Raw genomic sequence first — 12,009 nt, forward strand, 5'->3', positions numbered from 1 at the left:
GTATCCACAGAGGTAATGTGGAGGATTCCCAAAATGAGAGGCTTGAAAGTGGAAAATTCAAAAGTATAGCTAAGTTTTTTTTAATCTATGTAAACGCTAAATACGAGCATTTTCATATTCTCAGCAACTCCTTAGCTTACTGTCAGCACCAGCAGAGAGAAACTGAGAATGTACTACATTTTTCATTCCATCCTATTCCCTGTCAGTGGCCTTATAAATAATTCAGTTCCACTCAAAGGCACTGTCCCACTATCCCTGCCCTTTCAGAGCTTACAGTCTATGGCAGGTGTAAACAAGTAAACAAACAACTATAATTCAGTGTGATAAGTGCTGTGATACAGGCGGGTACACAGGGTGCCATCAGAACAAAGAGATGGGCCTTTAAAGAAGGTTTCCCAGGAAATAACTCTTAGGCTGAATGTTCAAGGACACACTATAATTGGTTTGGGGAGATTAAACTGAATGTGTCATCTTTCCCCTCAGTCTGCTCCTCCATCCATCTATACAAAACCTGGTGACAAGCACAATGGTCCACACAGAAAGCTGGAAGCTTTCTCGACTTTTCCCTCCTCCTCTTCAATTAGTCAAGTCTCATCTAACTCCACTTCCTCAGATTTCAAATCAATTCCCTACTCTCTATTCCTACTACAACTGGCCTACTTGTAGCTGCCATCATTTCTCATCTTGGTAACTATAATAACCTCGTAACTGGCCTTTCAATTAAAATTTACTTACTAATTAAAAAAAACAAACAAATCCTGAAGACTCTCCTTGGCTGGTGCCCACTTTATCTGGGCCCTCTCCAGCTTCTCTCCACACTCTCTCCCACTAAGCTGACTCCCTAGTTCTCTGAAAGGCCACGCTGCTTTGACTGACTGCCTTTACTCCAGCTGGCTGGTCGAGGGGTCTGGGCCGTTCCACCCTCCCCTTGCTAACACACCCACTCTGCCTTTAAGCGCATCTCTTCGGAAAAGTCATCCTAATGGCCACTCCTCGCTGGGCCAGGCGCCTCTTCTGCACGCTCCCATACCGTACTACCTCATCAGGACACTTATCACAAAGAATTACACTCAAATCATCCTGTAACTGCTTCTCTACTATCTAGATCAATGAGCTAGTACAGTGCCTGTTGCTTAGGAGGCAATCAAGAAATACTGAAAGAATGAAAGAATGAACGAACGAACCAACGAACGAAGAGAGCTAAGTCTGTGAAAGCTGATGAGATAACCAAAGGGGGTGATGGAGAGGACAGGACGCTGAAGCAGGGCCGCCTGCGGTGGGCAGGGAGGAAGCGCTGGTGAAGGGAACAGAATGAACAACCAGAGAAGTCGGACTGAAACGTCTAGGATTGCACAGTAAAGTAATCCAGAAGAAGAGAAAATCTAAGAAGGTGCAGGTGGGTCAGCAGCATCAAACACTACAAACAGACCAAAGAAGGTGGGAACTAAGGCACCGCCACTGGTGGCGGCGGTCCCTGGGTAGCTGGATGTCGCTAACACCGAGCGTCTCCTGCCTCACTCTCCTCGGCCCTGCCGGAGACAACCTTCCTCAGCCACTGTCTGAGGCAATTTAGGGCTTACAAAATAACCAAAGGCATAACACTTACCTGTACTAATTTCTTTTTTACCATTATTTAAAAATTGAAAAACAGAATACACAGAAGAAGAAAAAATCCCACCATCCAAATATAACATTATTTCTCTATTTCCTTTGGGGTTTTTTAATGTTTATATTTGTACAAAACTGATACTATATAAAATTGTATATCCTAATTAAATGATTTCTTAATTATATTTAAATTTAGTCAGCCCAAATTAGCTTTCTCATTGTAAATCAACAAATTAACATTCTAATGTATAAATTGAAAAAAGAAAAAGATGTTACAGAATTAAATGTGCCTGCTTGGGTATGTGTGTGCACAATGTTCTTTCTGTCACATAACACTAAAATTACCTCTTAATTTGTATCAATAATAATTTACTGATGCTAAAGGGTAGCACACCATCCTAACTATCTTATCTTGACCCATTTAAGATAGATTTTATTCTTTTCATGTTCTGGAGTTTGGCTGCTAAAAATAGGTTAGGTACTAGATATAGAAACATCTATAGCAGCTTCAAGGTTTTTTTCTAGTTTTTTAAAAAAGTAATCTCTTCAGTCAAAATCAGATACACTGGCTTATAAATAATTTAATAAAGTCTAAATTGCAACATTAAGCATGCTTGTCTGACAATTTGTTAATCTAGAAATAGTGTGAACCAGAGTTTTCAACTCTCTTCTGAGATTTTCTTTTTTCACTATGGAGTATATTTTTGTGGGGAAAAAATTTTAAAATAGGAGGAATGGGGAGAGGGGATGGAGGACATCTGTAATACTGTCAACAAAAAAAATTTAAAAATTAAAAATAAATAAATAAATAAATAAATAAAAATACAAGGAATGCAACATTTCTAAAAGTAAGGATCACAAGGTCAAAGAATGTGAACATTTTTAAGGCTTTTGATACATATTGGCAAACTGAATCCAAAAATGCTGTGTTAAATTTATACCTCCTTCAACATATGAGCTTCATTTTCCCATAATGTTGACAACACTGGGTATTCTTATTTTTAGTCTTTGCAAATTAAGGTGAAAATTATATCTATTATTTTAATTATCATGTTTATAACAATAGTGAAATAAATATTTGTTCATATTTATTGAACTTTCTTTTTTATGAATTAATATCATTTTACCTAGTCATGTTGTTTTACCTATTTTTCTAGTGGGCATTTGTTTTTAAACTACTGATTTATAAGAGCTCTTAATCTATTCATAATATTAACCATTTATTACAAATACTTCCCCCTATATCTTTTTATTTGTGATTTTTTTGCATAAGAGGTTTTTAATTTTTTAGTCACATAAATTAATCTTTATTCTTCCTTAGAATCTTATTTAGAAAACTCTTTCCCACACCCATATTTTATAAATTTTTCAAAGTTCTTTTAAATATGGTTACAGTGGAATACTGATATTAGTGAGATGATTTATTTCTATCACCCAATGCACTTTAAGTGATTCTAACTCTCTAAAACTTATAATTACAATTCCAACAGTGGTCAATATGAAACCCAGGCTTAAAATTAAATTCTAGACTCTTCTCATTGCAATCTTAGCTGTTTAGGCAATTTTTAAAAACCAGAGTTTTGAGTTTAGAAAATTCATTCAAAGTTCCCTTTAACCCATATGAAGCACAGATCTCTTGCTAGTTACACCCACCTCTCAAAAACCTGTTAGGGATCCTTATGATGGGACAGGACTGAATGAAGCGCCTCCTAACTGGGTCCCATCGTATTTTCTTCTTACCTGTTACCACAATTATCAGCAATAAGTCAGACACATACAACACATGGCAAATAATACATAGTTACTGTAGTTATAAAGACAGAAAAACAAGAAACAAAACAATACTTGAATACAGAAAGAAGTGATGTAAAGTAGCGTTTAACCCTGTTTTAAGAGTCAAAACAAAATTAAATTAATATATAAGCAGTGATGAAAGTTTTCAACTCATCCCCAAAAGAATACAAACAATTATGTGCACCATTTTTCAGAATTCTGGGTCAACAGAACATGCATTAAATAATCACCAATGCCATCTTGTGGCAAAAATTCACCACAAGCTTTACAAACAGATTAAAAACTAAGACATTTTAAAAAGTCAGTGAATGTCCAAAAAAAAAGCATTGATTAAAATTAATGTAGGCTCCTGTTCTATTCCAGGTTTGGTATCCTTTTATAAGTTATATGGCTCAGAGGATAAAGCAATGGGCACCATTCTTTAAATACGAAATAATCTCTTGGCACTTCCATTGGCCAGGGGTGGGGGGATTCATCTGCCTTTCCAGGGAACAAATTAGCTCCATCTTAACCCAATTAAAACTTGTTTTGTTATAAAATAGAAGAAAAATGCAAAACATTATAGAACTGTGAAATGGGTAATTTTTTTCTTCTCAAAATTTTGATACCTCCCAAAGATAGCTCTTATTAGCAACAGAAACAATTAACATTTGTATAGAGGTTAATTACAAAGAGTTTTCACACGTTACCTCATTTGATCCTCACTACAATCTTGTACAGCTTCAATGGCCATTTCATTAAGCACCTGCTATGACTTGAACCCTAGGCTAGGCTCTAGAGTAGGGAAAGGAAGCTATGACTTCTACCTTCAAGAGCTCATGGCCTTGTGAAGGCAGATGTCTAAACAAATAATTTCATTACAGTGAAATAACTGTCATAACTGGGGCTATAAAAACTCTTTGAGGAAGATAATATCTTATTTTACATGTAAGGAAGCTAAAAGGAAAATAAGTGACAATGCCAGAGTCAGGATTCAAACCCAGGCTGTCTGGCTCAAAAACCTGCCTTCTTTCCACTACATCACACTTAACCTGTCTCAAATTTCTTAGAAAGTGCATAGTTTTGGTTTTGGCAATTAGAAATATATTTCAATGCTCATCAGCAAGGTCTGGTTTGTTTACTGTAGTACTTGTACACTGAGATACACAAATTCTGTGTAATTAAAAATGGCATTTCCTGTACATGTGTAATTATTGTGAAGAAAACAGGCTGGTGGGCAAGGGGAAGAAATTTATTTTGCAAAAGGGTTTATCTTTTAATCCTCTGAGTATTTTAAATCAGTAGTTCCCAAATGTTGGTTTACAGAGCACTGACTGGCTAAGGTGAAGATTCACCAGTCCAACACAAAATGAGAAAAAATATGGACAAGACAGTGAGTTCTTTTAAAGCTAAAATGTTCCATTTAAAAACCTGTTCTTTTTTCAGAGATTAGAAATGTTCTGTTATTAAGCATTCTTTATTTTATGAGATGAAGGCTGTAGGAAATGGTAGTTGGTTTTGTTTTTTAACATTCTTTCTTGGAAAAATAGAAAATTTGCAAGCCTATGTGTATACCCCAAATACATATATTTTTTAATTTACAGGTTTATTACATTCAAAAGCCTGTAAACCACAGGTTTAAATCAATACAATATTTGTTGATTACTCATAAATCCAACATTGCAAATCACATACTGTCAAAGGATACGTAAGATGTATAAGAAACTTCCCTTGCCCTCAAGAAGCTTATATTCTAATTAGGGAGACAAGACAGACACATAAAACAATTATATAGCAATACAAGACAGAATATAACAAGTGATTAGCTTAAAATTTGACATTTTTATGTACCAAAAGCATTAAAATGTACATACCCTTTTACCCAGCTATTCCACTTCTAGGAATTTATTCCTAAAGAAACAATCATAGATGCATGGAAAAATGTCGGGACAAAAATATTCATCATAATATTGTTTATGATGGTAAAAAATTAGAAACACTTTCAATGTCCAATGATAGGGAGATGGTTAAGTATGCCAAATAAACATACTTAAATATGTTCATATTCTATGTAACACTAAAAAGTATATACAAGAATATTTACTAACATACAAAAACATTCACTGCAATATAATACAAATAAAAAATGCAAAGTACAAAATAGTACTGGATTATGCCACCATATTAATAAAGAAAAAAGTGTTTGTATATATTCATGAAAAATACAAGAAGGATATACATCAAATTTTAATTGTGGTTATCTTTGGGTAGTTATTATGAGTGCTTTTTGGTTTTTTCTCCTTAGTGCTGGTCTTTATTTTCCAAGTTTTCTCACTGAGTAGGCATTACTTTTGGACTGGAAGAAAAACAATACCATATTACTTTAATTTTGTTTTAAAGCTATGATTTTAAAAAATACTATAAAGAAACATACTGAAGTGTTAACAATGGTTGTGGGTTATCAATTCTATATTATCCAAAAATTCTGTAACATATTATTTTATATTAGAAAAATATAAAATAAATTTAGAGTAACACTGAGGGAATAACATTAAAATTTATTAAACCAAAGTTGTAATAAAAAGTCATTTCTGATGTTTTCTCAGAATTCTGTCAAACATCTTTGGCCTGTTTCTCCCTCAGCAACCAATGTAAGTCTGTCACAGGCATAGGCTAATGTTGACTCTATGGAGGTTATTCACACAAGGTAGACACTGACGTCAGAACTCATGTTTTCTTCCTTCTCCCAAAGAACAGACAAAAAGAGAAACCAGCAACATCATAAATATATGCCTTTCCAACTTCATGTAGATATATTCCTAGTCTGAAGTTTGGTTTACTGAAGCTTTAATTGTTATGTATTTAAACTGCCAATATTCATTTATGATTGTATCTACACCTCAAAACAAAACACATAATTTCTTCAATCATTTCATCAATATTTCATTTTTTGCTAGATTTTTATATTTTTTCTCCTTTTTATTAGATTTATTTCCCTATAAATATAATATAATCATTGACTGAATCCAGATGGTAGGCCGAGCACACTGTGAGCAAGCTTCCTTTCCCCATAAACCCCACAAATAACAAAAATGCCACTTTTTTAAAAATCCACAATCAAAAGAAACCAAGCAATGTCCTCAGTGGACTAAAACTATGAGGAATCACTGAAAGATGAAAAGCTGAGAGGAACAGTTTAAAGGAGGAAAGCACAATCCTATATGCCAGAGTGGAGGGCTATTGTAAATGGTCAGAGCAGCGCTCACTATAAACTGAGCCCAGAGGTGGGAGACAGTAGGAAGAATGGAAACAATTTACAGAATTTACAGCACAACTGGTCGGAGGGTAGCACAGAAGACACAAAGCAGGTCAACCTCTCCCACCTGTTTATCTCTTTGGGTCAAGCATTATAGAATAGAGGTATAAAGGTGTCACTCCATTGGGAAAAACAGTGAATATAAACACTTGGATGAGAGAGACAGGACAGAGCCCTGGGTGGATATTAAGCCCCAGGCAGCAGTGGGGACCCTCACATTAAAGAAGACTGGTAATTGATACACTCCATCTCACTGCACATTCCATCACTACCCACAATCAGTGGAGACCTGCTGCAATACACAATGTCACATTCATAGGAAGGCTAACCAGGACTCTCAAACAAAGATGAATGAGCACAAAACCAAGACTCAAACATTAAAGAGGCATTTGTGTGACAAACAGAAGAACTCATACCTAAAGAAAGAGAGTTAATAAATTAAATGGAATAAGAATTTACATTAAGTACAATTAATATCCAGAGATAGGCAAGACAACATTTATTTAAAATAAAATAAATTGGCCCTGGCTGGTATAGCTTAGTTGATTGAGTGTCGTCCCATGCACCAAAAGGTTGCTGGTTAAATTCCAGGGCAGGGCACATGCCTGGGTTGAGGGCTCGATCCCCAGTAAAGGGTATGCAGGAGGCAGTCAATCAATGTTGTGCTCTCACACAGATGTTTCTCTCTTCTCCTGTCCTCTCTCTCTAAAAAACAATAAACTATTCTTCAAAATAAATAAATAACTGAAACCAACTGAAACTTTTGGAAATTAAGTTTTGATCACTGAACTAAAAAACTAAAATAAGCCTGGCCGGTGTGACTCAGCGGTTGAGCATCAACCTATGATCCAGGAGATCAAGGTCTGATTCTGGGTCAGGGCACATGCCCGGGTTGCAGGTTCCCTGATCCCCAGCAGGGGGCGTGCAGGAGGCTGCTGATCAATTACTCATCATTGATGTTTTTATCTCTCTCCCTCCCCCTTCCTCTCTCTGAAATCAATAAAGATATATTTAAAATAAAAAATAAAAAACTTAAAAAAGGACTCAAAAAATATAAAGAACAAATTAAATTAGTAATCTGAAAGATGGAGCCATGAAGTTCACCAGAATATGGTATAGAAGGAAAAAGAAGTTAAAATCTTTTTTAAAAGTTAAGATATAGCCCAGCCGGGCGTGGCTCAGTGGTTGAGCGTCGACTTTGGATCCAGGTGATCGGGGTTCGATTCCCGGTCAGGGCACAGGCCCAGGTTGTGGGCTCGATCAATGACTCTCTCATCATTGAGGTTTCACTCTCTCTCTCTCCCTGTCCTTTCTTCTCTCTGAAATCAATAAAGATTTTTTTTTTTAAAAACTGAAAAAAAAAAGTTAAGATATAAAAGAGAATTGAGCAAGCTCTATCAAAATTCCAACTGCCGCCCGACCAGGCGTGGCTCAGAGGTTGAGCGTCAACCCAGGATCCAGGTGATCAGGGTTCGATTCCCAGTCAGGGCACATGCCCGGGTTGCGGGCTCGATCCCTAGTCGGGGGCATGCAGGAGGCAGCCCATCAATGACTCTCTCATCATTAATGTTTCTATCTCTCTCTCTCCCTCTCCTTTCCTCTCTCTGAAATCAATAAAGATATATTTTTTAAAAAAAAATTCCAACTGCCTTTCTTGCAGAAATGCTAATCTAAAACTTCATATGGAAATGCAAGGAACCCAGAAAACCAAAACAATCTTGAAAAAGAAACTAAATTGGAAAACCCACACTTCCTGACTTCAAAGCTTACTACAAAGATACATTATTCAAAACAATGTAGTACTGGCATAAGGATGGACATATATATAAATGGAATAGAATTGAGGGTCCACAAATAAACCCATATGTCTATGGTCAATTGACTTATGACAAGGGTAACAAGACTATTCAATGGGGAAAAATAGTCTTTTCAACAGATGGTCCTGGGAGAACTGAATATACTTTCTTTTTTCTTTTTCTTTTTTACCTTCACCAGAGGATATTTTTTCCATTACTTTTCAAAGAGAGTGGGAGGGAGAGAGAGAGAAAGGAAAAAACCCATTGCTGTGCAAGAGACACATCGATTGGTTGCCTCTCACACATGCCCCAACTGGGGCTGGGGATCAAGCTTGAAATCAAGGTACGTTGCCCTTGGCTGGAATCGAACCTGGGACCCTTCAGTCCTCAGGCCAACGCTCTAGCCTCTGAGGCAAACCAGCCAGGGCTGGATATACTTTTAAACCTTGAATTCTATATCACTCAAACTCTCATTCTAATGTGAGAGTAAAATTAAGTATTCCTTAATAATAATACTCTTCCAAGAACTCAATCCTCACCACAACTTTATAAGATGCACACTATGATGATTCCTAATTTACAGATCTGGAAACTAAGACACAGAGAGATTAAGTAATTTGCCCAAGGTCACTTAACTAAGTGAAAAACCTGGGATTCAAACCCATGCAGTTTGGATCTAAATCACTCTTAACAACTCTACAACAATGCTCTTAGTCACAATTCAAGTTGCCACCTGAAAAACTGTATCTAATAGAGGCATCTGATAAATACTTGCTGAATGAATAAATACAAAGGTAGTAATTCTCAACCAAAGATACACTCTCCCAACCCCACAAAGAAATTGATATCCTCTCCCAAGATTCTGGTCTTACAAGTCATTGTAACTAATGGAATAATTAGTATTTCCCATCCCTTAAGTTTTTAGGAGTCAAAAAATGGTTAACAACTGTGCTGGAAACATGAACATGCACTCTGATTCTATTAAGGGCCTTCAAGCCAGGGTGTGAGACGCTGTTGACTGCCTACTGGTTTTACAGTACTTCCTTACTATACATATATAGGAAATGTATCTTTAGGTAGTTAGAATATTAAGAGAAAGGCAGCTATTTGCACCCCAGACATCAAATATGTCATATTTTCTCTTTTTAACCACATCCATGTTTGTTTGTATTTGTTTTTAAGCATTCCAGTTTCATACATATCTGTTTATAAGCCAACTCAAATATTTTTGGCACTGAGGAATAAATAAGTGAAAATTGCTGGTTCTTGCCTTCTCTGTTGCTTGCCATTTCTGCTGTTCAATAAAACATGTTCATTTCCCCTGCCATATTTCATGTTTCTGTTTTCTTTCACTATAGTCTCCACCTCTTCTGACATTACTCCTCAGACATTTGTAGCAAAAAGTGAGCCTATCATAGACTCCTTCTATAAAAGTGAAGTAATCATAGCCCATTGAGTGCTATCTCCAAATCTTAAGCTGTGCTTTGTCATTTTGGTTTATATAATTAATTATTCAAATATTACTTTATTGAAAACACAAGTTTGTCAGTTCAGGAGTTTTGTTTTGGGGGGAAAGCAAGGGCACAGGAGGAATTGTATCAGGCTCAAACTGTTTCAAAATGTAGATGTGGTATTTGATTTTTTTTTTAAATTATTGATTTTTAGAGAGAGAGGAAGGAAGAGGGGAAGAGAGAGAAACATCAATGTGAGAGTAAAAAATCAATCAGCTGCCTCCTGCACGCCCCCTACCAGGGATCCAGCCAGCAACCCAGGCATACGCCCTGACTGGGAATCAAACCTGCAATCTTTCAGTGTACAGGATGACGCCCCAACCGAGCTGCACTGGCTAGGGCTGGATATGGTATTGAAATCAGTGTTCATTAATGACTGGATTCTAAGCTATACTCTCCTTCCTTAGAAATAACTGTTTTAAACAGCCTAAAAACTTCACAGATTAGAAATTAATCAAAAAGTATAATTCATAACTTGTGTTAGATTAAAATATTAAATCTGAATCTAACAAACAAAAATCCTGGGAACACTCTTGATTTAAAATATCATCATTGGCCCTTGCTGGTAGCTCGCTCAATTGGTTAGAGCATCATCCCAATAAGCCAAGGTTGCAGTATCTTGGTCAGAGCATATACAGGAGCCAACCAATGAATGCATAAATAAGTGGAACAACAAAAATCTCAAAATCTCTCTCTCTCTCCATCTCCCTCCCTCTCTCTTTCTAAAAAGTCAATAAATAAAAAAATTAAATAATAAATAAAATAGCATCATCACACTCTTTTCTGTTTTCATTTATTGATTTTTTTTGAGAGAGAAACATCCTCTTATTTATGCATTCATTGGTTGATTCTTGTGGATGCCCTGGCTGGGGATAGAACCCACAACCTTGGCGTATCTGGACGATGCTCTAACCAACTGAGCTACCTGGTCAGGGCCTCATCACATTCTTAATGTTTGTGGTGGCTGCCAAGACTTTGAAATAAATTTTTAAATAAAACCCCACCCTCTGGACCAGTTGAATCTTTTGATAGACTAAATAACTATAAATACACCATAAACTATATGTATACCAGAAGGTCTCTAAAGCTCTAAAAATTCTATAATTCTCAATGAAATCAGAAATGTTCCAAGAATCTTAGAACTTACCTAATACAATGGTTTCAGAGATGCTGTACTAACTGGCTCATTGCAAGCTTATTTAAAAAAATAACAATAAAAACAAAAAGCAGATTGCCAGGTCCATCCCAGTAGGTATGGCATACTACCTTTGGTGGGGAATCAGGTTCCATTGAGACTAATAAAAATTATTGGCTCTCTCCCCAGAAAAATGGACATATACTCACAATTTTACATATGATATAATCCCCTGAAGACTAGCCACAGACTCATGAATTGATGGAACCCAGGTTAAAAAATAAAAAAAGAATTTAGACCTAGAGAGTTATAGTTATTTCAAACGGGTAGTTAAATGGAAGGAGGAATAAATTTATTCCATATTCTACCAAAAGAAAAAGCTGGGAGAAACTCATAAAAGTTGCAGTTGAGCCTGGCCGGGCATGGCTCAGCAGTTGAGCATCAATCTAGGATCCAGGAGACCATGGTTCGATTCCCGGTTAGGGCACATGCCTGGGTTGTGGGCTCATCTCTAGTCGTGGGCATGCAGGAGGCAGCTGATCAATGACAATTCTCTCATCGTTGATGTTTCTATCTCTCTCTCTATCTCTCCCTTCCTCTCTCTGAAATCAATAAAGATATATTAAAAAAAAAAAGTTGCAGTTGAATTTATGGCAACTCTTTGTAATAATTAAAGCCCACAAATAATCTGACAGTTCTCTTAACAAAGCAATAAGCAGCTCAAGAATTTAAGAGGTTGAAATAAGTAGACCTTTTTAAAATAAAGGGTTAGCCTGGTAGCTCAGCTGGTGAGAGCATCGTCCCGCTACACCAAGGTTTCAGGTTCACTCCCCGGTCAGGGCACATGCAAGAATCCACCAATGAATGCAT

The 12,009-nt window shown here is 36.5% G+C and overlaps 1 protein-coding gene across 2 annotated transcripts in view; it reads right to left on the reverse strand.

Moving 5' to 3' along the window:
- The window catches only part of KLHDC10 (kelch domain containing 10), a 46,620-nt gene that overhangs the window by 21,051 nt on the left and 13,560 nt on the right, over positions 1–12,009 (reverse strand). The window contains exon 2 of one of the 2 annotated variants that reach the window (XM_081148086.1): positions 3,262–3,348. The exons of the other annotated variant lie outside the window; for it this stretch is intronic. Coding sequence (XP_081004212.1) covers positions 3,262–3,348 — 87 coding nt within the window. The remainder of the gene's footprint in view (positions 1–3,261; positions 3,349–12,009) is intronic. 2 annotated transcript variants of the gene reach the window in all.

This window comes from Miniopterus schreibersii, assembly GCF_964146895.1.
Source record: "Miniopterus schreibersii genome assembly, chromosome: 9".
Lineage (NCBI taxonomy): Eukaryota > Metazoa > Chordata > Mammalia > Chiroptera > Miniopteridae > Miniopterus > Miniopterus schreibersii.